Source organism: Haemorhous mexicanus, chromosome Z, assembly GCF_027477595.1.
Source record: "Haemorhous mexicanus isolate bHaeMex1 chromosome Z, bHaeMex1.pri, whole genome shotgun sequence".
NCBI classification, from domain to species: domain Eukaryota; kingdom Metazoa; phylum Chordata; class Aves; order Passeriformes; family Fringillidae; genus Haemorhous; species Haemorhous mexicanus.
Window position 1 is genome coordinate 32,040,073 of NC_082381.1, and position 27,456 is coordinate 32,067,528.

Below are 27,456 nucleotides of genomic sequence, written 5' to 3' on the forward strand. Positions count from 1 at the left end.
TGTGCTTGTCTGTTGAATGGAGGAAGATGACTTCTATTAACTTCTGGCTAAAAGTTAGTTGCTGTAAAACTACAGCCCTTCATTTTAGTGAAGAAATAGAGTGGACATGAATTATTGTTCTTCCATTTACATACAGAAGATAAGTTGTGAGTTTAGAGAGCAAAGTATTGCAATTACAAGTGCACATACAACTCTGTAAATGTTTGAAGAATATAATTCTCTGCTGTTCTGAATTTTTAAATGTATATGTAGTTTTTTCAAACCCTTTGGCTTTTTCCTTGATATTTAAAGTACTTAGAGAAAAAGAAAGGTAGATATATATTTCAAGATCATATATTTATCTTTAGAAAATGTTTTGGAATATTTTGAGCTGAGGAGCACAAGGCTTTCTCTTCAACAGTGATAAAACTTGGAGAATTGAAAGATCTAAATCTGCTTCCAAAATGTAATTAAGAGGATTGTGGTTATTCCATGAATCCAAATCCAGGGAAATTTTTACAAGAAAGTAAATTATTTCCCTTTTGAGTATTTTTCCTCATTTTTGCTTGCAAACTGATAATTTAGAGGATATTTCTTTTAAACTCTACTGATCATATTTAGGAAAATAAAGCACATAAAAATTTGTAATTCCTGTGTCCTTCCAGTTCATATAATTGGAGGCCAGGGGAGAATAGCATAATTGAAATACCTCATCACTATCTACTGCCCCATGACAAAGCAGTGTTAAAATACTGTACTAAATTACAGCAGTTGAAAGTCACAGTTGGATTCAATGATGTTAAAGGTCTTTTCCAACCTAAATGTTTCTGTGAAGGTGGTTCAGTGCCAGCTTGCTGTTGGTTGGTGGTAAGTGATAAGCTGCTGTGTTGAAGATGAGATGCCCTGGCAGCAAAATTTCGTATGCGTTCTCATTTGAAGCTAACACCTGCCACAAATATCTATTTTGCCCTTTTCAAATGTCGAGGTAAATAATACATGTATGAGCAAACCAAATCCAACAATTCTCTGAGGAAAGAGGGTCCTCACAGAAGTCAGATACTTTTGAGAGCTATTGGGGAGTAAAAGAATGAAAACTAACTTTAACATACATTAATAGAAAGAAAACAAGGGAAGAGACAACACAGGCACAGATGTGCTTCCTTCATAAAAAAATCCTTAGATTTTTTTCCTTTTGCATGTTGAACATATAATTTTAATAGTTGGGGGGTTAAATGTTATAGTCTGATGTCTCCAATCTTCTTTGCACATTGAGTTCTTCCCAGTAGGAATTCATAAAATAAGAGAAAACAAAAATCTGGGTGATACGCCTAGCTCAAAGCCAATTTTGGAATTTAGGAGCAAACATGCTGCTGGAAATTCATTGGATATGTATTTGCAAAATTATAAATACATTTGAAGAATTTTTTATTTATTTATTTACTTATTTTATACCAGTTACATGGTATATTGCTTTTTCTGGATGGTCACAAATAGTCGCTTTTCAATCAATGGCAATAAGTTAACTAGACTTGAAAATAGATATATTCCTTCCTATTTTTTACTTCTGTTAAAGTTTGTTTACCTCTTTCTTTACATGCTTCTGCCTTTCTCTTGCTTATCTTACAATATTCAGGAATATTCCAATAAATTTAATGGAATCAGAAAGGAATTGGCAAGAAAAGAGGTAAGACTGCAGTCTAAGGAGTGTTTATATTTGGATCCATACATTTCTGAAGCAAAAGTTTAATATTTATCTAGATGTATAAAGCTGCAAAAGTGCTAACATCTACACTAGTCTTGGACGACACAGACTTCTGAATCTCTAAACCCACTACTTGTTTTCATAGGAATTTTAGTAGGAAACAACTCTCTGCAATCACTAATTTTTCTCTAGTTTGATAGCTTTTTGTTCAGTATTACTGCCTAATTTTTTCCTTTTGTTTTTTGTGTTGAACAGATGCTCAAGAAAGCTATTAATAATGTCAGAAGAATGGCTTCTCATCCAACACTGCCATATTGTGAGTTCAGGTTTTTATAGAAAACAGAAAGGTTATAGAAGATAAATAAACTCCTCAGTTTCTTAGTGTGCTGCTATTTTATACTAGGACAACAATCTGTTATATGTTTTGAAAGTTCTTTATAAGCCATGCTTACTGAAACTATTTTTAATTTTAAAAAACAATATTGGGGGATTTAGAATAACCCTTAGAAACAGCAAAAAGTACTGTATTTCTCTCTTCTTTGTGACTAAAATGAAAGATAATAGGAAAAATGTGTTATTATCTCCAAGTAAATGTAAAGAGCTTCATATTTCCTGAGCATCTAAATACAAATCCTCATCAAATAATGAGTAACATAACTTAGAGTTGCAGTGGTACATCCTGCTCCTACACCAAGGCAGATACTATGGCATAATTTTAGCACTAGTTATTTTGAGGTAGTGTGAGTTTTCTTGAAATTATAAAAGCTTCAACTCGTGTGAAAGGTCATGTAAATGTTTTCTGTTGCAGACCTGACAGGTGCTCAGGATGGAAGTGTAAGAATGTTTGAATGGGGTCATGCACAGCAGATCACATGTTTTCGATCTGGGGGCAACTCAAGGGTAACTCGAATGCGATTCAATTACCAAGGAAATAAGGTAACTGACAAAATGCTTCTGTGTGTTTTCTCTTCTCTTCTCCCCTCCCCCAATATAATTGCAAATTAGCAGAAACATTGCATGCTTCTAATTTAAAGTATTTTCTCAAAATTGTGAATATTTTCTCTGCAATACATACTTATGTATTTACTATTACTGTATATTTTCTTTCAGTTTGGAATTGTTGATGCTGATGGATATATAAGTTTATATCAGACAAATTGGAAATGTTGTCCACTTACTGGAACTTCACCTAAGCCATATTTGGTAAGCTGAATAATAAATTAAGTTTCCATAAACTTGCATTGTGTTTCCTAACTTCTTTCTCTCTACAGAATAGCTAGGAGAGGGCAAGGATTGTGATGTTAACCAGTATTAATCAAGATTAAGTTACGTATTGCTGCCATCCTGTGGTCTCTATGACAGGTTCTTACACTCTAATAATACTTTTTAAGTACAGAGTGGAAAATGTAACGTGAGATCTGAAATAACTTTAATGTTTATTGAAACTTGTCAATAATTGTCACTTGTCAATTAATGGACAGGTACATAGGACTGAATATATTTCATAGGCTGGAGTATATTTCCATGAAAAATTAAGAGTCTTACAAGGCATACCGATACCCTTGTATCCTATGTTCTTTAAATTTCTTATGAAACACCTTTTCTTCTTAAGGAAGTTTAATATTGCCTGCTTGTACAAAATATATTCCTTTTTAATTAAAAATTTCTAACTGCAATTTTTCAGACATGGCAATGTCATAACAAAACAGCCAATGACTTTGTTTTCATCAGTTCATCATCTTTGATAGCTACAGCAGGATTTTCTTCTGACAACCGGTAAGATCTATTGTGATAATTCATAAAAGTGAAGTGGTGCCTCACTATTTTCTCTCCTTTCCCCCACTCTGTTTTTTTGGTTTTTTTTTTTTTTTTATGATTCTCCTTAAGCAGTTTAAGAGTACTTCTGCTTGATTTCTTTCTTGGCGGGAGAGGGACAGAAGTAATGTTTGCAGCTAAATTCATATGGCTGTTGAAGGAAGTTTCATGGGGAAGCGCAAATATCCTGCTCATGTTACCTACGAGGAGAAGTAGAAAGGGAGGGCCTGTGTGATTTTGCTGGGGATCCAGTGAGGGGTGTGTGGGAATGGTTTAAAGCTGTGCCAGGGGAGGTCTGGCATGAGACTGGACATCAACAAACATTTTATTACCAAGAGGTTCAGACACTGGAACAGGCTTCATTGAGGTCAATCCCCAAAGCCTGTCAGAGTTTGAGGCATTTGGACAATGCCCTTAAAGACATGCTTTAACTTGTGGTCAGCCCTGAAGGTGTCAGGTAGGCAATTACATGATCCTTCTAGGCCCCTTCCAGCTGAACTATTCTGTTCTGTTCTACACACATGAACCTGTCATAAATTATTTGTATAGCTCTAGGGAATTTGCATAGCTCTTAATTTCTCATTTGTTTTCATGAGTAAGTATTGATCAAAAAATACCAAAACCTGCTAACATTTCTGTAAATTAAACTACAAAAATTGTTAACATAAATGCTTTATGGAAATAGCCAGTTGTAGAATAATTGTGTAGAAGGCATGTTCCTGCAGCGTATGATAAACTATGGAAGTAATTTAGGGTCTGCTCAGACATCATCATTGAGAGTCTACTTTACAGTGCTTTATGCCTGAAACAACCCTTTTAAGGTACAGATGACTTTTCAAGAGTTCAGAATACCTCAGAACTTGTGTTGCTGAATTAAGCCATGTTTTTTTCTACAGAAATATTTGTCTTTGGGATACTCTGGTTTCTCCTACAAACAGCTTGGTGCATGGTAAGTAAAATACTACAACGAAAATGTTTGACCACAGTATAAAAAAGTGTATTTGTGAGTCTGTCTTTATGGAAGAGTTATTGTGGAAAGTAATTTTAACATTGGCAGTAAAACATCTTTCACCAGTCTGTGTGAGTGCACCAGTGGGAGTATGAAACCAGATTCTTGAGAAATTGCTTGGTGTTCTATATGCATGATTGGTTTCATAGACATGAGCGGCTTCCTTTGCATGCCTTCTGTCCTTGTACCACAAGTGCAAGCCAGATATTTCTGTTCTTTTTTAAAAGGCTCTGGGAAGCTTCTGCTTCAGAACAGTTACTCCTCTAAATTGGATTTTGGGGGTGCAAAAATTATTTAGCTCTGTTTCATTAGTTTTATTACTAATACTTTGTTGCAAGTAATACAAGAAATGCATTTTAATATCTGAAATAAGGATTTGAGATCAGAGAGTTGTGAACTCCTTGTATTTAAAGTATGGTGAATGTCTAAGTGTACGTGAGAGACATATGGAATTTCTAAATGTAAATTCATAGGCCCTTTGAACTACAAGTACAGCATACCAAGCTGTGTTCTGATAATTGTAATTTTCATTCGCTTTTCCCACTCATTTAGGGGAGTTGGCATATCCAAATAAATATAAGAAGCAGTAAATTAGGAGTAAACTGACTAGTGGAAACTTGCAAGATATTTGTGCAAGTAGTTTAGGAAGAATTTCTGATGGGCATATATGACTTAAATCTGTTACTTTTGATAGTAGATTATTAAAATAATCTGTTTCTGGTCAAGAATTAATAGTTTGTGATTACACAGGGATAGAATAAAAGGATATAATTTTTTGTAAATACAGATTTTAATTGCTTAATTTGAGAATATTTTAGCTTCAAAATGTCTGATAGGAACCTGGGTTTACATCTATATTGTTACTGCAATAAGTGGGGTGGTTGTGGTCAGCTGGATTACGGCATCAAAGTCACTGTTGCTACTGTCTTGAACTACTATGGGTTGATGGAGAATGCAGCTTAGTACAGTGTTTTATTTGAATTACTTTCCTTTGGCTTTCAGCTTTTATCTGTCATGATAGTGGAGCAACTGTGCTGGCATATGCTCCAAAACACCAGCTGTTGATATCTGGAGGCAGAAAAGGCTTTACCTGTGTAATTGATCTTCGCCTAAAGCAGCAGCAACAGTTACTCCAGAGTCATGATTCTCCAGTCAAAGCAATTGCTGTTGATCCTACAGAAGAGTATTTTGTCACAGGATCTGCTGAAGGCAACATAAAGGTATTAATGAGGGGGAGGGAGCAGAGGTGCTCTGTACATTCAGAAAGAATCTTGTACAGGTGTGGAACAATCAGATGTCATATGTACTACATTTGTTCTCTGCATCTGTTCTCTCAGAACAAATCTGACTTTCACATTTATTAATTTAATTATGAAATGTCAGCCTTAACCTCTTCTTAATGCAGTCCTCCTTTTAATTAGTGATACCTTAGTGTCTCTCTATATTGCTTATTATAGTAAATGAGTACTAGTATTCTATAAATGTGTCATTACAGATTGCTACATATTCTTCTTTTACAGTTAGTTTCAGAAAAGTAAATACAAAATGTAGTGCAATTCCTGCACAATTCACTGTTGATGGTTCTAAGATCATGGTAATTTTCCTTATAAGAGATTGATGTTTTGATGCTTTTCCAGGTATGGAGTCTGTCTGCATTTACTCTTCTTCACACTTTCATCAATGAGCATGCTCGACAGTCTCTCTTCAGAAACATTGGGACAGGAGTCATGCAAATTGAAACAGGACCAGCAAATCACATATTCTCCTGTGGTGCTGATGGAACAGTAAAGATGAGAATCTTGCCTGATAGATTTAGCCCTTTAAAGGATGTGTTAAAAAATGATGTGAAGTTTATGATCTAATGTTTTTCTCAGAATAGTGAATAACATTCCCCTTCTGCCATCCTTGAAAATATTTTTCCTGGAACTAACCAACAAAGCAGATGCACAATGATAGCTTGTGATACAAAGATGTTTTGGGTTTTTTCCTTTCTCCCTTTCTGCCCCCAACCCCCTATTTATTAATTACCTGGAGCTTTTAGTCCCTGATGCACTAATGCCTTAAAGATTAAAAGGTCCTTCAGATTTTGATCATTGCCTAAAATGAAAGGCTAAATATGACTCCAAATTACATAGTTATAATTTATAAAAACGTTGCTGAAGTGGTTTATTCTTCCTTTTGAGGTAGTTACACTCTCACCAGGAGTGTATCATCTGAGCATGACCTCGGCTTGTATTCAACACCTTGCCACCTTGTAAAAGCATGTCAGTCCTGATGGAAACCTTAGGTAATGTTTTTTCACTGTGGCAACCATAACTGTCTCTCTTCTCAATTTGTTTAGTCAGCTAACAATAAAAATGTATACCTATGTGCAGAAGAGAAACAAAGTTTCCAGGAGTGAATAGTCCTGGTCATGCAGACATTCATATAATGAGACACTTTCTCTCTCCATTCCTGAAATCCAGACTGTTTACCTCTCTAACTTGCCTGATCTCCTTCCTCTCATCTAGAGTATAAGAAACTGAAGGATGTTCTGTAGCTTGTCTTCTGTTCTATAGCTTGAATCACTGCCATCAGGATGGCAGGCTGACCTTTTAAAAATAAATATATTTTTAACCCTGAACACTCCCATTACAAAAGTAAAATGTAAATATGAATGGATATCTTCCTAGTAAAATAGTCAAGATTATGTGTGAAGCCTTAGACTTGATCAAAAAGATACAGGAAGATACTGCTTTAGGATATGGCACTAGAATTTCTTCAGACTATTTATTTAGATGTTTGTAGTGGAAATAAAAGAAAAACCCAACCTAATTTATTTTTACATTTTTTTCCAGTAAGACTTTTATTTAGCCCAAAGATAGTCCATTCTTAGCACTTACATTCTTGTTTGTCTGTTTTTCCTAACTACTTTAAAAAAGGAAAAAGCAGTTCAACAGCAAAGTACTTCTACACTGTCAGTCTTTCTTTCTTGATGTTTATGTTTACATCTGGTGTCAGATGAAAGAAAACAAACTGAGAAGGATAGATGTAGAGGGTTTTTCTTTTTGCCAAAATATTAAACTGCGTAACTTAAATATTTGACCAAATTATTAATGCACAAGGCCTTTACTTTTTTTTTTTTTCTTTTCAGTCAGCTAAACTGTTTCTGTATGTATTTTGGTTTACTTTTCCTTACTTGAGAGTCTGACAAAGGTTTAATATGTAAATTAGATGTGAGGCTGGATTACTTGAATGCCAATGGTGTACTTTTTGCTAAAAGATATTTTGTGAAATATAGCACCAAGATATTAACTGTAAAATAAACCTGTCAAATTAGAAACTATGGGGATAAATAAAGCATAGCAGAAATGAAGGGCTTGTATAATGAACTATGTAACATTCTCAGGATGCTTTTATCTTAAGAATATAAAGTTGTTTAAAAAGATTTTGTAAAATGTATTAAGGTCATTTTAAATGTATGTTTCGCAAGTTGCAGTGCAAACACTATGAAGGTTTTTATGCACATAACCTGAATTTTCAAATTGTGCAATAAAAAGAATGTGAATGTTTTGCCATGAAGAAACATGTGACAGCATTTCAAAGTGGTACAGCTGTTCAGTGATTCAGTTGTAATTGTTCTTCCTTAACACTTAGAGATTGAAATTGAACGTGATTTCAAAACAGTTTAAGTACAGTGATGGACCAGAAAAGTGACTAAAAGTGACACCACCTTACAAAATAGACTTGCCCAATGAGTATGAGTTGTCTGCTCTGTGGCTGAGTTTCTAATATTCTTTATTCTTGTGGAAGAAGGAAAACAGTGGGATAAATAGTAGCACACTGCTTTAGAATCAGCTGAAACCGTGACTTTGTAGCTGCTTTATATACATGCTTCAGTTTTATACACCCACTGAACTAACAAAGTTACATGTGCAGAAATCATGGCAGTATTATATAATTATGTCCTTGATGTTTTGTCCTTAAATATTTATATCTCATTAGCTTTAATACTTCAAGCTCAAATCTGTTATACTGGCAATCAAAAAAAGCTGTCTTACCATCTGCAAGCTGAGCAGATTTTAAATGCAATTTGCCAAGACATACAATGTTGTCATTTTTCTGAGTAAAGCTGCACTTTGAAAAATCCTGGCAAACTTACGCTTATACCAGAAAAGTACTGACCTTGACCAGGCATTTTCAATAATGTTTATAGTTACCATAAGCTATTCTTGAAACTAAATTATGTAAAATCACAATGTATTTGCCACACCTTTATAATATTTACAATAAATCCTGCAGAAACTCAACCTCTTAGAGTTCCATGTTGCTGCTATTTCATTTGCAAATCAGTTGTTCGCTTGTGTATTGTTCATTGATGTTTAACTATTGTAAGACAAATTATCAGTTGCAATGATGGATTAAAAATGAGTTAAATTCTGTTGTATGTGAAACTTTTAAAGGGACACTCTCAACTTTGAATCTAGTCATTGGAGAAGAACTGAACTCAGAACCCTCTGGCTGTTGCCCTTAAATTCCACTGACTTCTGTCCTCCAGCAATTGATGCTTTTTCCCTGTTGCTATGCAAGTTACTCAATCATAAGGGTACTAGTGCCTACAGAGGTCCCAGGGCTTACAGTAGCCATGTGCACAAATTGAACGTGAAATTTGCTTTTGCCACTGCTTAATCAATCATACTTTTCTGTCCAGACAAAATAATTTAGCTTGTAGTTGATAATGTCCCTTTTAAATATCATAGAGTGGGAGCTGTGAGTTTTGTTTGTCTTTGTAGCAGTACATACTACTGTCAGAGCATGTCATTCTTATGTTGCTAACTGATTCCGTTACCTTAGACACATGTTCTTCATGATTACTTCAGCAATTTGTGAGAGTTAAAACTCTGGCCATCTAGGTACTTAAACTGGCTTGCTGTGTGACTTTACATCAGAAAATTCTCAGCTGACAGCTGGCATTGCAGGACATTGATGGAGAAAGGTGGAAGAGTTGCAGATTTTGTACTGTGCCAAGGTGGTGCAGGGTGAGGTCGTAGATGTTCTACTGCATTTTCGGAACCTCAGAACCAGTTGCAGGAAATAAACTATGGAGATATCCTACACTAGGTACCCCCTTCCTATTACGAGCACCCAGTGTTAGATTAGATGCAATAGTTATGAAAAAAGCAACAGTGATTAAGGGGAATTAAGCTTGGAGATGATATATTCTCCAAGGTAGTTATTTTCAAATGTTTATTTTTACTAAAAATAGCAAAACCATCGCTAATGGCAGGTTCAGCACATGGATCAAACTACTTTCTATAAAATAAAGATATTGATTTAACAAGTTTTGCAGTGTTTCTTATTCCTCCAATTTCTAGGTCTAAAATATGCATGATTTTTTTTTTTTTTTTTTTTTTTACTATCTTCTGGTCTCATGCTTTATCTTTCCTTGTTCTAACTTTTTGGTGTTTGGGAGGGGACTGGTTGCTGGGGGATTTGTTTTTATGTGGTTTTTTGTGGGTTTTTTGTTGGTTTTTTTTAAATGTATCAGTAACAGAACTGGGCAAAATGAAATTATTTTGCAGTGTAATGAGGCTGATGGTACTTTCTGTTGTCTGCCACAACTTAACTTTTGACTCCCCTATCCTGTTTCATTTAAGCTTGAAAACCTGTGAAGGTCTTGGGGAACTTCATCTACCTCTATGTTGCCACCTCTAGCAGTGGTACAAGTATGAATGCACCTGTTATGATCTGAGTAATGAGAGATGCCCAAATTAAGGGACAAATAAGATTAAATGCCAGTTCAACAATGCTGACTTTATTTGTAGCTTTTATTAGGGGAAAGAGAGAGTGCCAGCAGAAGACAGTCACCATCCACAGATCCAGTGGTGTCCTGTTGGTGCTTTTTCATCCTGGGCTTCTCAGTGGTGGGGTGGGGGGCCTAATTCATTCTTCTTTGTGAAGTTCTATGCAGGAAGGGGTGCTGGGTACATAAGACAAAACTATGAAATTTTTTCACTATGTGTTTTAGCAAACAAAGGAATCCATGCTTATTGGCTACAAGTTGCAAAGTTCTCTAGTTAGTATCCTGTCTTCTATTGGTTAATGGTTCCATTGCTTCCTATGCTAACTAGTTGTTTCTCTTCGTTTGAGTCAATGGATTTCTTGGATCAGAGGGCTATGAGCAGGTGGTTGCAATCTCCCCCACCAGAGTTACCTTTTATCCAGTCAAGATGATTGTAGCACGGTTGCTGAATTGGATTTATTGGTGTCTTCTTTATCTTGGGAGCTCTGCCGGATGTCCCTGCAGTCTGTGAATTTGGCATTTTTTTGTATCCGCTATCAGTAGTACATCCTTCTTTCCAAGCTTTGTTAACCTCCCCCTAGGTCATTAAGCAGTATTGCCTTTATACAGCCCAGGTTCCTGGTACCCACGGCGGGAACTCTGGAGGCTCTTGGTGGTTGCAAAGGCCGTCTGCCCGGCCCGTGGGATGTTTTTTCTTTGTCGATAGGTGTGTGAGCTGCTGCTTTTCACAGTCTGTCCCAGCGGAGATGTACGGACAGGGTTCTGCTAACCACATCTTGCCCCTACCAGGCCTGGAATTAACACCATCCTGGCACAAATCCCCCTCCTCTCTGGCCCTAATAGTGTTCAAGACTTGTTCTTTAACTCCTAGCAGCCCCCACGCGAGTCACACAGAGGGCGTGAGTAGAAGATGTATCTTGTCAGGCTGGCAGCAAGTTGCTGCCAAAATTTATACCGCCTCTGCATGCGGCTCGGTAGATACAGACGATTGTATGTAGGGTTTGGTAGCTGCCGCTGGTGCGAGAGGCTGTGCGGGGCTCAAGCGGCCCCGCCCCGGCCCGGGGCGAGCGCAGGGCCGGCAGCGGCCCCGCCCCGGTCCCGGCGGGAGCCCCGAGTCGCCGCTGCCGCCGCCGCCGCCGCGCCCGCTCCGCTCGGCCCCGCCGCTGCCGCCGCGCACACACAGTGAGTGCCGCCGCTGCGCTCCGCGGGGCCCCGGCCCCGGCCCCTTCCCCGGCCCCGGTCCCGTCCCGGTCCCGCCGCGCCAGACGGCCCCGGCCCCTGCCCTGCGCGCCCGCGGCAGCCGCGGCCGAGAGCGGCGGCGGGGCGGGCTGGGGCCCGGCCGTGACCCCGGCGGAACGCCGGGCTCAGCACGGGGGGCGAAATGGGCTGGGTCTGGGGCCGGGTCGCTGCCGCCTCCTGCCCCGGTGGGTCCCGGCGCCGCGCTCCAGGTGGGAGCTGCCCGGAACCACGCGGGGAGAGTTTCCTCACCGCCGATGTGCTTGGGTGAAGGCGCTCTGCCCTGCTCTGCTCTGCGATACCGAAACTCCTCCGCTCCTCCTAGGCTAGCTTTTTCGCTGTTTTCCCAGAAATGTTTCTCCTTTCACTCGGAGTGAGCCGTGCCCCGCGTCCGCGTGTGCCGGGGCGCTCAGGGCTGACCTGTAGCTCTTGAGGCAGAGGCGGGCGTGGTGATGCAGCTGAAGTCTGCACGGTGGTGGTAAAAGAAACTTTTCTGAGACGTGCCAGTTTGGCTTTGAAATACTACTAGCAAAAATGCCGAAGTTCCGCCTGCAGTTGTATCTATTTACATACTTATTCACATACATACATATTTACAAAAGCGATCACAGTTCAGCCTGGATTTTTCATTTTTAGAAACCTGAATGGTCAGACCTTCCACACCTCTGTGTGTCTCCAGAGGTACACGTTCGCAATCTTACCTGACCACGGGTAAAGCGAAACACGGTCCGGGTGATGCTTCCCCCTCTCTGCCCGTGTCTTGTTTCAGTTACGCTCCTTTTCGTAACTGCTCAGTGAAACCGCTGACCTTACAAATCGCCTGGTCAAAACTTCTCCCAGCAGTCGTTTTCACCCTCACTGGCTGGGTTGACTGCTGCCAATCCTGTTTATCTTTGGTAAGCTCTAAATAGGAAATTTTCTTTGAAAGAGCATCGACAGTGGAGCCAAAAAAAAAAAAAAAAGTCTGGAGGGGAGAAGGAGTGTTGCCGTGGAAAGAGATCCGAGCCCTGTATTTGGAAGACAAAACTTTGTGAACTTGGAACATGCTTAGAAGTAGGAACAAGGAACTGAAATGTTCTAGTACGTTTGCATTTAGTACTTTAACTAAAACGTTCTAGTACATTTGGTGTGTCTCTACTTTGCCTGAAAGCAAATTTCACCTGGAACACTACTGAAGTAGAAGTTATGGTGCAGATCTTTGCAGGAGCACAAATTACCGCAGCTTGAAATGGAAGTTGCTCGCTGTTTGCCCTGACAACAGGAAGCTGCTAATTTCCGTTAAATAGTAATTTACCTAGTCTGACTAAACCTAGATTTCAGTGTGCTTCATGGCTTATCTCTTTTGAGTTTTCTTTAAATAGTTGCTGCTAGGTAAAGAATAATACTTGCTGCTTGAAAAAGGTGAGCGGATAATCAAATCTCAATTCTGGTCAATTTTGTATTTTGGTATGACAAGGCAAGTCTTCCAAGTGATGGAGAGCAAAACGCCTAATTAGCATTAAAGCAGATGATGCATCCTTACAGTTTAGTTTTATACAAAACTCATACTGAAATAGCAATTTATGGTATGTAAACGGCGGCTGGTTTGAGATAAGATATATCTTAGGATGAATTTTCTTCCAAGATGCAGATATTTTTCTTGAGTTTACCTCATAATAGAGGTTTTGGGCTAGAATTTGCCTTTATGGTTTTTGTTAATCATTGTACATGAACAGTACAAAAATGAGAAGAAAAAAAGGCACCAAATGGTATTTGTCACAATCTTACTATTGTATATATCCTTTAAAATTACCTACTTAATCCAAAAGGTTGGTAGTACCTTTTCATAGTTTTTTTCTGTATTTATTTATGTATTTATGTTCTAGTTAAATTTGGTTGCAGCTTCTTACATGTTTAAGATAAATCATAAGGCAGATAGATAGTACTGTGCTTCTTTTCCTTTTGTCATTCTTTTCCCACTGCCTTTGTAGGTAGGTTTCTTGTAATTTTTTATATTTTCCCTGTATTGGACTGATCATTTAAACTACTTTCATCTCCCCCCACTGACAAATTTCTTACACTCTATTTGTCACATTTTGTGAATCAGATTGAACTGATGAACAAAACAAAATTTTACTGAAAATTAAGTGTATAGGAAGAATTTTGTGGTAGGGAAAGTGTTCTTTGTACAAATATACCTTGAAAAATGTCGAGACAAATTTCTGTAACGTGTATCTCAACTTGACAGATTCTAGTGCTCTTGCTCTTGTTTGGAGTATCAATACGCAAACTGTGGTGCTCCAGGAGCTATGATTTAATTTCAAAGTAACTTGGGGAGATTTTTGGGCTGGTCTGGGGGATTTTTTTGTGTCCATCTACTCACAGCCATGAGCAGCCATGCTGTCAATTCTATTTGTGATAAAAATGTTTACAACATTCTTCAGCTGTAATGTAGTGCAAATTCTAGGCCTCCTTATTTTATACAGGCTTTGCAATCACTGAAAGTGACTATGGCTTGAAATTACATGGGTTATTTTCCTCTTATGCCTCCAATGTCATCAGATCATAAGACCCAGAGTAAATGTTACGTGTGTTCAAGTGAAAGTTAAGATGGCATTTTTCAGTTAAGCATGTGAACAAGAGGTTTCACACAGCAGTTTTACATTTTCTTTTTCAAGTAATGTTTTGCTCAAACCAGAATTTCCTTTTTTAACCTAGCGATTGACCTCACCTCCACTGAGAAGCGAGCTCTGTGCTCTGAGACTGAGGTGTGTAATTTGCAGAGCAGTGGCAGCACTTGGCTGTTTCCTAGCATCTCTAACAAGTCTCAAAGAAGGGGAAGAGTGTGAGATACAGGATTTGTGTTAGAAGCTGTTAATCCTGTGGTTCAGGTGCTCTTGTGTGAACTGACGGTTCACACTGTCACTTCCAGCCTAAACATCACTTCTCTCTTCATTTCAGTGTGGTGGGTCCAGGAATCTCTGTAGCAAGGCAGGTGTGTGAGATGGTGTATTAAACAAAATGCATAGCTTTTAAATTACAGGAGTGAAAGCTGTTCCTTAATTTCAATACGTTTTTATTTGGAAATACAGATTAGTGGATAGTAAATGTCTCAGTCCTTGAGCAAACCTTGCAGGGGCTTAAAAGGTGTTACATGACTTTTTGATGATAATACCCTTACCTGGCATTGATGAGATGTATGCTGAGGGTGGGATCAACAAAACTGGACACATTGAAACCCAGCCTTTTCTCCCAGTTTATGGAATGATGCAGTGAAGAGTGTGGGAGTGCAGTAGTGTTGGCCTATGGAAGTCAGGCTGGGTGCAGCTGTGGCTGGTGGCAGTTTTTGGGTACATGCTGACCCGAGTGGTGGTGGTTAAACCATCCAAAGGAGGTGTGTGAGCAGTGGGCTGGGCTCTCTGTGCTTGCAGCTGAGTAATTGGTCTGTTCTGTACCTGTGTCTGGAGACCCCAGAACGGACCGGGGAACTTACATTTACCTTGCAGTTTGATATTTATTACCTGATCAGTTGCAAAATTTTTATTGTGTGGTATGTTTAAACCTTAGTCAGTTAATGGGTTCATTTTTGCTGTAGTACTGGAGCATGTCTGAATAGTGTGCCCGTGCTAGGGAGGTCTTGAGAGGAATTCAGGAAATGGCAGAGCAAAGCAAACTGTTTTAAAGACAACTGGCTTCTATAGTTGAAGATTTTACATGCTTGCTTCTTTTAGCGTCTTTGGTACTTATAAATTAAATTTCCAGCTGACCTAAGTATCTTTACAGACAATAAATTTTTTTCTTGATTGGTGTTTTGTCTGCAGAAGTTACTGGGGGTCAGTTATATTCAGGGTGAACTGTAAATAACTGAAGAAAAACATGTAACTGTAGTCCATGTTATTCCCCTACTTGTAAATGCAAAGACTATATTAAACTTTTAAGAGAAGCAGAAAAACAAGCTGCAAACAGAGGAAGCACATACCCGCGTGTCATTATCTGTTAAGGTATTTGTCTCTTGAACTTTGAAGCTGGAACATCTCTCTGGTGGTGGAAATAAAATCCATTAGTTACCTGTGACTGATTGTCCTCTCCAGCATATACATGACACACAGATAGTGTTGTAATTTGGTTGTCTTGAAAGGCATTTTAAGTAATAATAAGTGATCCAGTGAGGCAAAAAAAAAGTGCCTATTAGGTAAAAAAGTGTTTAGGAAAGGGACAATAATTTTATCCAAATACATGCTAAATTGAAATTTATCAGACAAAATATTAGCACATTTAAATTACCGATTGTGCAATATGGGTTGTGTAACCACTGTGATTCCATGAAGAGGAATTTCTCTTTAACTTCTAGCTGAAGTAAGTTGTTTTTAACCCCATTCTCATACTCCAGTGCTGCCCACTTCCAATTTGGTGCATAGTACTGGGCTACCTAAAGTATGATGGCATTACTGCAGAATATTATACTTATCTAAAGAATTTACTTTACCTGCAAGTACAGGTGGGTGAAGTTCTGGAAGTTAATTGTACAACTCTGAAAAAAAAGGGTGTTAAAAATTGGGCTTCAGGTGATGAGGAGCATGCTCTGTCAGAAGTCTGTTGGGTGTATGTGCTAACTAGCACCTCCAGCCTGAATGTATTGCTGCTCTCACTCAGTTCTGAAAAAAACAAAAGTGTGATTTCCTGCTTTTGCCAGTTCTGCAGAAATCTGAGACACAGCCGGGTCATTGGATCATTGCTATCACTGGAATATTGTTGATGGGATGGGGATAAAATAATCTCTACTGGTTTCTGATGGACACGGGCACTGAAAATGTTAAGCTTTATATGGGAAAGTATAAAAGTAAAGGATATGTCTGGGCCCATGAATCTTCTGCTGTGTTCCAGTTTCGAAAAGTGATGTTTGCAACAAATCCTTTTTATCCATAAATCGTACACTGTATAGCAGAGAGCTTATCCCATCCCCAGCAGCTATAAATAGTGAAATGATCCTAAAATATGATTCAGCTTTTTTATTGCAATGTCCGAAGTAAATAACTGCCTCTTGACTTACTGAAAGCATTCCAGTGTGTCGTGGGCTGACCTTGGCTGGCTGCCAGGCACCCATCAAAGCTGCTCTATCACTCACCCTGGTAACTGGAAAGGGGAGAGAAAATAGAACAAAACGTTCAGGGGTTGAGATAAGCACCAGGAGAGGTCATCCACCAAACAGTATCAGAGGATAATGAGAAGTAAAATAAGTGTTAAAAACACCTTCCCCCCACCCATACCCCCTTCCCAGCTCTACCTTCTCCCCAGCAGTGCAGGGAGATGGGGGATGGAGTTTATGGCCCGTTCATCGTGTATGCTGCCACTGCTCAGAGAGAGGAGTCCTGCTCCAGCATGGGGTCACTCCCACAGGACACAGTTCTCCAGGAACTTCTCCAGCTTGAGTCCATTCCACAGGCAACAGTTCTACATAAAATGCTGCAGTGTGGATCACTCTTCCATGGGGTCAGTCCTGTTCCAGCGTGGGTCCCCCAAATGGACAGGAGTCCTAGCGGGAAACCTGCTCCAGCATGGGCTCCTCTCCCCAGTGGTCTGCAGGTCCCTGCCAGGAGCCTGTTCCAGCACAGGCCTCCCATGGGTTCACAGCCTTCTTGCACTCACCCACCTGCTCTAGCAGGGTTCTCCATGACCTGCAGGTGATCTCTGCATCCCTGTGGACTTCCATGGCTGCAGGGGCCCAGCTGCCTCTCCATGGGCTGCACCACGCGCTGCAGGGGAATCTCTGCTCCAGCGCCTGAAGCACCTCCTGCCCTCCTTCACTGACCTTGGTGTCTGCTGAGATGTTTCTCTCACACGTTCTCACTCCTCTCACAAAATATGCTATGTGAAAAGCACATTTTCATCGGCCCAATAACTTTTTTCTCCTTCTTAAATGTGTTTGGTCAGGGGCATTGCCATCATTCCTGACAGACCCAGCCTTGGCCAGCGGCACATCCATCCTGGAGCTGGCGGGATTGGCTCTGCCAGGTATGGGGAAGCTGCTGGCAGCTTCTCCAAGGAGCCACCCCTGTAGCCCCCAATACCAAAACCTGGCCATGCAAAACCAACATGTAGTTCTATTTTGGCAGCTACGAAGGGCAGTTTGGTGTTCCTTTGCCTTGGGGAAGAGAGAGGAATTTGCTGCTATGTGAATTGCTATCAATAAAGCATCACCATTTTATATGAAATGCCTTTTAGAGCTGCCTCTTGTATATCATGGTTAGCTACTATGAAATCAGTAGCAGAACCATACCTCCCATCTTTTGCAAAACACTTGGGAGCTGGGGTTTTTTGGGTCTTTACCTACTGTGGTTTCAGAATGTGGAGAAATATTGGTTTGGTGTTAGAAGGTACCAGTGCCTTTCTGACTCATCTGCTGCAGATGGCTCTTTCTGAGTGGTAAGTATGTGCATGCATTAAAAAGCTAGATAAGGAAAGCCTAGCTAAATGGCCTGTAATTAAGCCCTGATTATTGAGTTGGTTTGGAGTATTCATAATTAGATATGTGTTTGTTTATGACATCCTTCCACTTCTCAGCAGAAGATTATTTGTTTTGTATATATGCTTAGCCCATTTTCCTTAGTGTATTTAAGTAATTTTCAGGCTCTGTGGAAGAACTTTTGCCCACCTTCAGCTCATTCCACATCCTTCTTCCTCCATTCAGAACACAAAATCTGCACTTTATCAGATGCACTTCAAATGATTTTTACTTTTTGCTTTATAAGGTGAAACAAAAATGAACAACTACTTAGCAATTTATTTTTTTAATTCTAGCTCATCTTGATGTTTTACTGTCAGTAACTGTTGATACTAAGATTTTGTTTAATCCTGATGTATATAGTACTGTCTTTATGGCTAACTGCGGGACTGTTTTAATAAAAAAAAAAACTTCTTCTGAGAAAACATTGTTTACCTTAATGTCTTTGATATGGAGAAAAACATTTTGCTGCTGTTGGGCCTGCAGCTTGTAGTGTTTGGGATTCCAGACATAAAATCTGTGTCTCAAGTAGTCTAGAGTTGATCTTATTTATAGTATTGCTAGAACTTTCAGCTCTGTTATCTTTTTGGCATGACTGGAATGATTTTGTAGGCAGCTAAGTGGTGTTTAGTGGTATGTGAAAATTAATTAGGTTTTTTATGAGATTAAAAAGTAGAAGTTTTTTGCAAAAGATTCAGGAAGGAGGACAAGAGGATAGAGCAAGAGAGACAATTGTGGGCATGTTTTGGAGCCTTGAAGTTTTCTTAGCTGTCCAGAAGTTTGCAGGTCAAGTTAGAAGAAGGTAGTTGATAACTTTTATGTTTAGATGTTTTATTGTGGCTAGGATACAGTGAAACAGGGAATAGGAAAGCTCATCCTGATCCTAAAGGTCCATTAACACACCCCTTAACATTCTATGATTCTATCTTCTGTGGTGGTTTCCAGTGGTTTCAGAATAATTTAAACACGCTGAGGGGGAAGTCTTGCTCTGTTTGACTACAGTTTTATTTTCTTGTGTACTGAGTTGTATTTGTAGTTACTTTGTATAAATTACGGGATGCTTTAGCCTCCTCTCTGATGAAATAATGAAACAATACAGATCTGTTACTATAAGCACTGCTGTAGGAATCTTAATCGTTTTGTGTAGCTGCCAGATTGGTTTTTTAGGTTTTTTTTTGGTCCTGTTCTTGACAGCATATTGAAGGGTAGAATTTCTTCTTGTTTGAAGATCTCATTCTAGAAACTGTTTATATGATACCCTTGTATTGCCATGCATTTCATATCAAGGTCTTGTCTGCTACTTTTGTGAATTCAATTGAATATTTCCAGGCATATTTACTTCATTTGTTCTCCATTAAGCTGTAGTACTTCAGTGTATTAGATCACTCTCATGTTAAAGAAAAAGAAATATTCAAATTTTGTTTTGTTTGGAGCTTTTGAAAATTTATTAGAACTTACAGGTAGAGCTGAATAATAGTATAAATGTGATTAACATCTGAATCGTAGAAAAATCTGTGTAATCCAAACAATGAATTTGTGTTGTGTTGGTCTGCAAAACACCACACTGGTCAGTGATGCAGAAAGTATGCTGACTGCGACCAAATGCTTTTGTGCAGGTTTGCCAGCAGCATTTGCTGTACAAGTGGTTTTGAATGTGCAGGTGGATGATTTAAAGTCTCTTGAAATGTCAGTTTTGTTGTTAATACCAGGAGGATTACTGGGGAATGGATAAGGGGCAATAGTGAATGTGAGGTCAGTGATAGGGGGTACAATACTGTATGCATTTTTATTTATTCCTGTGAGGTGTTCACATGTAATCTCAGGTGATTTGCAGTTTATACATTTCTTCTCCCTCAGATCTTACATTGGATCGTATGGAGAGCCTGAATTACTACAAAAAGATCCATCTGCTGAAAGCATGTTCCAGGCAACACCAAAAGATGAAAAGCACAGGACATGGTCCTTGCTGTTGACCTCAGCCCATGGACACTGCTGTCCATCTCATCCGGGATCCCTAAACATTGGTTGTTTGCCAGAGTTTTCAGATTGGCTTTGTCCAAGTTGTTTATTGTTACCTGTAGTTTTTTAGAAGTTTCTTAGCATTTCAGCATACTCATTTTTCTAATTACTTGATTAAAAACTTAAGGCTTTTAAAAAAAACCCCAAAAAACAACACCCAAACTGTATTGGTGTAAAGATCCTGCTTTACATGGAGTACCCAGTTCTGCATATCAAGCCAGGTATTTAATCACAGTGATCACAGAAGAGGGTGTATTGAAAAAAAAAAACCTCTAGAATGTTTGGGTCCACCTGATGGGGAATCAGCATTCAGACCTATAAAACCTCTAAATGCCCAAACCAGAGCATGTTCAGCTGCTGTTCTGTACACAGGAAGCCATGTGACAAAACCAGCCCTGCTTTCTGCTGAAGCACAAGAATTTATGTGTATGTGACTGAGGCTGGGGAAGGAGAGTGTGGGGTTACAGTGGACTTTAAAATATAGGTTTAAAATTACAGGAAAGCAGGCCTCTCTTCTAGCCAGGCTTAAATGCAGCATGCAGCATAAAATAATCTCTCAAGTTTCATAACTGTATGTGAGAAAGGTAGTACAGAACTCCATAGCTAAAAAGGCAGTTGTGACCTATTTCGATTTTATTTGTATTAAAACAATGTTGCCTAAAAAGTGAATAGCTACAGCACAAGTCTGAAAGCTGGTGTTCTGAGTCTTGATGGCAATAAATACATTAATGGAGAAGAATGTCAACTAACAGATAGGCAAAGGAATAAGTTATTAGCTAGGAGGATTAAATTCAGAACTTGAATCAAATCAAATACTGGAATAAGGACTAGAAGAACCTTGAGGAGCTTAAATGAGCTCCTTGAGATGAAAAACAAAAGACTGAAGAGCAAAAAAAGTGTGTTTAAAGCTTTACTTTTTCTTAATATGAGCAACTGAGTAACACCATAATAAAATAGGCTGAATAATAAAACATTTAACAGTGCCAGGCAGAGGAGAGGTCTTTGTCAAAGACTCTTCATGGAAGAGAGGTAGTTTAGATACTCAGTGTGACAGTCTGAAACTATGTGATCATGCAGCTTTTTTTCTGTGCTCAGTCACAGGGCTTGCTCTGTGACAGTGGTAGAATCAGTGGACTAAAACTTTTCTGGTTTTTTTTTTGGTTTTTTTGTGGTTTTTTTTTTTTTTTTTTTTTTGTGGATATGAGCTGAGAGCACCCCAGTAAAAATGAAATGCATGGAAGACTTGCTGTCTCTAGAGCACTTTGGAGCGTGCACTTGCCTGGAGGAAAGCTGTCAGACCCACCTGTGCCACTACAAGGAGCTCACAGCTGGGGCACAGCTGCGTTGACCTCTGGTGCTGCAGGCCACAGGGGCTCGTGGAGCAGAAGTGCCTGAAGCCCCACGCTGGCCATGGGCATCCCACCTCGTCTGGGGTGGCCTCAGGGACCAGGCACATCACACGGGGTGCCTTGGGAAGCGTGTCCCCAGCGTGGGGCTGCTCCCTGCCTGAGGAGCCATCTGCCCCCAGCAGTGGTGTGGAACCCGACAGGAGTGTTTGTGTCCCCTGTGCTGGGTGGGTGACCTGTGCAGATCTCATCTCTCATGGGGCTGGGCGGGCTACGGAGGCAAATAAACAGGTGGTGTCACTTGGTGTCACGCTGGCGCTGTGAGGAGCTGTGGGCATCGCCTGATTTCTTCTTCTGCTCAGGTAAATTCCACTGAAGTTCCCTCAAGGGCAGCACTGCTGGGCCTGACTAATTTGGAAGCAATTTGTTGAGGTGCTTAGTGTTGCTGCAGTGTAACCCTGGAAATAACACGCCTTAAGCTTGTTTATACCTTAAACAAGACCATATTGTAATTATGGTGTTCAGGCTCTGCGTGAGTGCTGCTTGTGGAAAGCTGTGCATCCTGCTAGCAGAGGCCCTTCAGTAGTCAGAGCTGGGAAATCCTGGTCTCTGGACAGCCCCCATCCCTCTCTCAACCCTCTTTACTGAGAAAAATACTGTAGAAACAGTAACTCTCCAAAATAAAACATGCAAAAAACTGCTACATCCTGCTAGACTTCTCAGCTGAAAAGCACCTTATAACATCGTCTGCTCCCTTCTCCATCAGTGGCCTCAGAGCAAGTTGTGGAAGTCTGGAAGCCTGCAGCAGGCACAGCACTTAGGTGACTGTATCCCAAAGTTTGTGCCCCTGTGTCTGAAAATATTGGCTTACAGTAAGGTTTGAAATGGGAGTAGCTGTCTGTGCAAATGCAGTTATTGTGCAGCAGTTGTTCTGTAGTACTCAGTGTGTGGCGTCTTACAGCAAAACTAACTCCTATTTTGGATCTGAATCTTGAAACTCCCAATGCAAGATTACGTCAAGGGACTAAAAAGCAGTCAAGTGCTTCAAAACTATAACATCTTTTCCCCCCTCCCTTTAAATTATTTCAAGTTGTGTTATTTATGCATAATTTAGTCATAATTTTTGCCTATAAACAGACATTGACAGAGTGGTTCTGTTACTTAAAATGGGAATCCTGAGGAGATTCACAAGTCCACGTAGTTTAGAAAAAATGTTAAAGCAACAATATTTTTGCAGTCTAGTCCAACTGCTGAGAGAAGGTGGGGAGATAAACTAATGAAGTTAATCTAACATAAGCTAGTGAAATAAGAAGATAAAATTCAAAACTGTGGAAAGACTTCTGTCAACAACTTGCCTGCTCCCTTTGTACCCTCTTCTTTGAGTGCTCTAAAACAGATTAGTTTTACACCCATTCATCTTGTAGTACCTCTGGCACTACACATGTGCATATGGATGTTTAGTCTGACTAGCAAATTTCACAGTTCCTCTTTTTAAGGGCTCCTTCTATGCAGAGCTTGTCCTTAATTCTTCTTTCCCATGCTCTTCTCCTGAAAACCCCCTGGGGATACCTGAGTAATGTCAGGTAAAGGCAGTCCTATCTGTCCCAGTAAAAAAATAATCATCACTGAAGGAAAATGGGTTCCTCTGTGAGTACCTGAGATCTCTTATTGACAGTGGAGGTGTGTAAGTAAGTTAGTGCTGCTGACTATAAAGCAGGGTAAATATGCTCCAGACATTGGTTTTTGACACCAAGCTTATTTTGTTGTTATTTTGACACCAAGCTGAAAAGAATCTGTTGGAGGAACCTTCTCTCTGTGGCATTTAAATTCCTTTGCTTTACATGATTGGAAGAGTTCATATTTCTTTATTGGGGTAAAGCTTCCTTCCAAACTGTCAAAGAGAAGAATGTAATTTCTTTTGTGTTTTGCCATTATTCAGGTGAGGAAATTTCAGTAACTGGTAATATTAGTATTTTACGAGATAGTTTTGTTACACAACATCAGGTTTTTTACACATTTTAGGAGGTAATTCACACCACGCTAAACTTTGTTATACACAGGAATGTTTCTCAGACATCTACTTGTAATGCTTATTTATTGATTTGATTCATTAAGTGCCATGTGCTTTAAAAGTTGTTTTTCTGCCTATGATTCATATCTCTTCTCTTTTTTTTTTTTTTTCCCCAGAGTGACAAATCCAGACAGGTTTCTCTAAATTTCTCTGTAACAGCTGCATGCAGTTACATGTACAGCAAGTAAGTGTAGTAGGTCTGAACAGTGTTCTCCCCTCTATGAATAATGTACAGAAACTACTATGATGAAAGATTTTTTGTTCTCGGGTCCACAAGCTAAATTTCTTCCCAAAATCTAATTTTTCCCTTGTCCTTTCAACGTATCACTCTTGGAATGAAGAAAGTAGCTCAAAATATTCAGACCTACATTTTCATTCGTAGATCTTTAAATACTTTTTAAGCAAACTTTATGCCTGTACTTGGAAAGTGCCTGGAGTAATTTCAGCATGCTGAAATGTATGCCTTGGCTGTATGCTCCCATTTTTTAGAGTCATAGAATGGCCTGGGTTGGAAGGGACCTTCAAAGGCAGATTAGGCCTAGCCCTGGCCCCCACAGTCACCAAGGACATGTTTCACTAGGCTGTGTTGCTCAAAGCCCCTCCAGCCTGGCTTTAAACACTCACAGGAACGAGGCATCCATGCCTCCTCTGGGCAGCATGTTCCAGAGCCTTTACCCTCGTGGTGAAATATTTCTTCTCTATGTCTAGTATAAAGCTCCCCCCTTTCCGCTGAAAACCCCTTGTCTGGTCGCCATGGACTCTGGTAAAAAGTCTCTCCTCCTCTTTCTTTTAATCCCCCTTTGAGCACTGAAACCTCAGAGAAGTTTTCTCCAGAGCCTTTTCTTCTCTGGGAAGAACCCCCCCACCTCTCATCCTGTCTTCACAGGAGAGGTGCTCCAGTCCTGGGATCCTTTTTGTGGCTTCCTCTGGACTCTCTTCAGCAGGTTCACATCCTTCTTATGCTGGGGGTCCCTGAGCTGGTTCCAGGTGGGAGTAGGAGGGCAGGGTCACCTCCCTGGACCTCCTAGCCACACTGCTTTTGATGCTTTTTGATAACTTTCTGGGCTCCAAGGGCACACTCCCAGCTTATATCCAGTTTTCCCTGGTTTTGGTTCTGTTGCCTGCACTTGACCATATTTACAGCTCACAGCTCTGTCAGCAATCTGTGCAGCTGGAACATTACAGATAGGCAGTAGCTGGTTCTAGAAAGAAAGAAAGGAAGAAGGGAAGGCCCTAAAATGAAAGTCCCAAATTATTCTGCTTTCAGTCTGTGTTCTTTTCAGGGATAGTTTGCCTAATGTTATGAAAAACAATGCATGGCCTTAATCCTCTGGGAAAGACTGGTAGGGTGAGAATAGTGAATGTAGCTGTGCATCTGTGCCAGGGGACAGCCTCAATGGCTTTGACTCCAACCCACTGCATCCCAGTAAGAAGTTTCAAGGAATAATTTATTATATCTTATATTATATTTTATTAAAATATATTATATATATTTTATTATTTTATTATGATTTTTTTCCCTGCTTAGAATGACTTGCAACTGAAAGAGTCTCATTTCCAAAAAGAGGTGTTCTTAGCTAATGTGACACAAGGCAGCATTTGCACAAAGCTTAATTAATGTAACATTTTGCTGTGAAACTTCCAGATAATTCTGGTATCATGAAAGTCTTTAGGAATTTATGGGGGAAAAAATGAAATCTACATCAGATTTCTAGATGATTTACATAGAAATGTGTCATCTACAGAGATAATTAAAAAAAAAATAGTTTAGTGCAGGGTACTGCTTCTTTAGAGGAACTGAGTTTTCTCTGCTTACATTCAGAAAATATATTCTTGGATTGTTTCTGTATTTTTATGAGTATTACTTATTTTGGTGTTTTGTGGGGGATTTTTTTCCCTTAAAATTTCTCTTTATGTGTAAAGAAAATGCACCCCTTCTGTCCTTGTTTGTCAGCCCTCCCCTGTTTTGTTTGTCAGCCATGGGAAGCGAGCACTTTCAGCCCTTAGATGCTTGCTAGGGTAGCATATGTAGATTGGGAACCTGTTTGTCAGAGGTAAAATTATGGAAATTTGTTGCTCTGCTGACAAGTTATTTGTGTAGCTTAGAATGAAATTCTAGCACTATCTCAGAATAGCATTAAAGCACCTCCTTGTGTTGACGGCAACATCTAGTACCAGACAGCTGTAAGGAAGTGTGCCTTGTCAACAGCCATATAATAGGGAAATTTTACAGAGTGTCCTTTGGAGAGAGTTTTGTTTGTTTGTTTGTTTGTTTCAAAAGCACTGAATTTTGCTAACATTACTTGCCGGTAATGAGAGATGGCGAGTTGCACCACATTCCAGCATGTGCAGCTGTGTCAGCCCACTTGCAAAATAATGAATGTATTTGTTGCAGAGACTGTGCAAGGAGCCCAGTCCCTCGGTGACTGATACTTCTTTCCTTATTGGAGAGCTGGAAGCCAGGAATCTGGAGCTGTTGAGAGGCTGCTTCCCATGGTGCATGTTAAAACCAGCAGAAGCTTTTCAGTCGCAGGCTGAAACCAGCTCTCATGCTGCAGTCATCAGCTGCTCTCATTCAGATTCTTCTCTTTTCATTGTTTTTCAAATAGGTTCTTTAGAAAACCCCCTCACTTTTCAAGCTTCTTTCCTGAAATAAATGAAGTATACAATATTTTAAGCCTATTAAAATAATTTTTAACATGGCAGAAGTCAAAAACTGTCTATGACTTTACTAAATTATTCTTTATTTTGAGTAGGATATTTAAAGAAATTTAACTTAAAAATTATTTTCATAATACCAAATTAATCAGAATCAAACTCATTATGGGCAATTTTCCTGGTTTTTGCTGACTGTACAATTTTAATGTTTCTGGACCTGAATTTCACTGCTGTTCTCTAATTAATATTGAATGGTATTCACTTTGAGTCATAGAAAATCTTTTCTGGTGTTTCATCTCTAACAACCCAGGGACAATCACTAAATATTTTTTGCTAATATTTATGCTGCTAGTGTGAAATCACTTGACGGAATTTTTACCTTTATTAATTAAGACTTCCTCTAATTCTTTTTGATAAAATAAGGTTTGTAAGAAAGAGCTTTTTAGCTTTTGTCCTGGTCCTGAGCCCACTCATACTGGTTTCGTTAGGCCAAAGGTGGTGGCTGTGCTTTGGGAAGAATAGCTGGAAAAAGCCTGCCTTGTGAATCACAGGTGCCCATGTAGCAAGCATTTGCATCTCATGTTGTGGCCAAACCTAATTTTAGCTCTGCACAGGCACTTTCACTCTTCACAGAGGTAGCTGGGGGATTTGCTCCAGTGTTGGAGGCTTCCAGTACAGTTTTACTTGTCTTGTGGCTGGTCTACTTTCACTTGTCTTCATATCGTCTTGTGAGTTAAAATAATTCTTTCCATGACCTGCTACTCAGACCCTGGATATTTTCACAGGCTGAGGTCTTGTCTGATGAGCATGCTGGTTGAAAGAGGAAATATATCAAACCCTTCTGCCTGCTGTGCACTCCCTTCCCTTGGCTGCTACATTCCTCCTTTGCAATTCCCCTGGTTTGAATCATGCTCTCCTGAGCAATGCAGGCAAGTGTTTGATTTTCTTTGCATACATACACATCTGTCATAAATAACACCTCTAGGTGGAGTCTCTGCTGGAATCACTGCTCATGGTATTTCTCTTCTCCTCTTGCTAGAGAGAGACAGGTGGGCTCCTCTGCCAGGCGTTTTCATGCTGCCACAGGCATAGATCCACGCTGGCATTAACTGGTGTCTTGTGGCAGCATTTCTGGTACAGCTTGGAAGGAGGCTGGGCTCATTGATCTTTTAAACCCTGAATGATTTTAAGGTTCTAAGACTAGGCACCAACCAGCAGGCTCACGTGGCTGCATGACTAGCAGATTCTTATGCTCATTATTAGCAGACATGTGGCAAGACATGTTTTCCTTCATGCTTCCTTAGCCATGACAGCTGCTCTGAGCAGTGTTTGTGATGGTGTAGCAGATGCTTTTGGAG

The 27,456-nt window shown here is 39.7% G+C and overlaps 2 protein-coding genes across 3 annotated transcripts in view; both read left to right on the top strand.

Moving 5' to 3' along the window:
• DMXL1 (Dmx like 1) overlaps window positions 1–9,825 on the top strand; it is a 76,424-nt gene extending 66,599 nt beyond the window's left edge. For both annotated transcript variants that reach the window (XM_059836719.1, XM_059836720.1), the window contains 7 exons: window positions 1,937–1,997; window positions 2,490–2,617; window positions 2,792–2,884; window positions 3,366–3,457; window positions 4,393–4,445; window positions 5,508–5,725; window positions 6,143–9,825. In XM_059836719.1, coding sequence (XP_059692702.1) covers window positions 1,937–1,997; window positions 2,490–2,617; window positions 2,792–2,884; window positions 3,366–3,457; window positions 4,393–4,445; window positions 5,508–5,725; window positions 6,143–6,367 — 870 coding nt within the window. In that variant the 3' untranslated portion in view covers window positions 6,368–9,825. The remainder of the gene's footprint in view (window positions 1–1,936; window positions 1,998–2,489; window positions 2,618–2,791; window positions 2,885–3,365; window positions 3,458–4,392; window positions 4,446–5,507; window positions 5,726–6,142) is intronic.
• Window positions 9,826–11,393: 1,568 nt separating this feature from the next.
• TNFAIP8 (TNF alpha induced protein 8) overlaps window positions 11,394–27,456 on the top strand; it is a 55,820-nt gene continuing 39,757 nt past the window's right edge. Inside the window, exon 1 of the mRNA XM_059873822.1 lies at window positions 11,394–11,469. Within this exon, the coding sequence (XP_059729805.1) occupies window position 11,469 (1 nt within the window). The 5' untranslated portion in view covers window positions 11,394–11,468. The remainder of the gene's footprint in view (window positions 11,470–27,456) is intronic.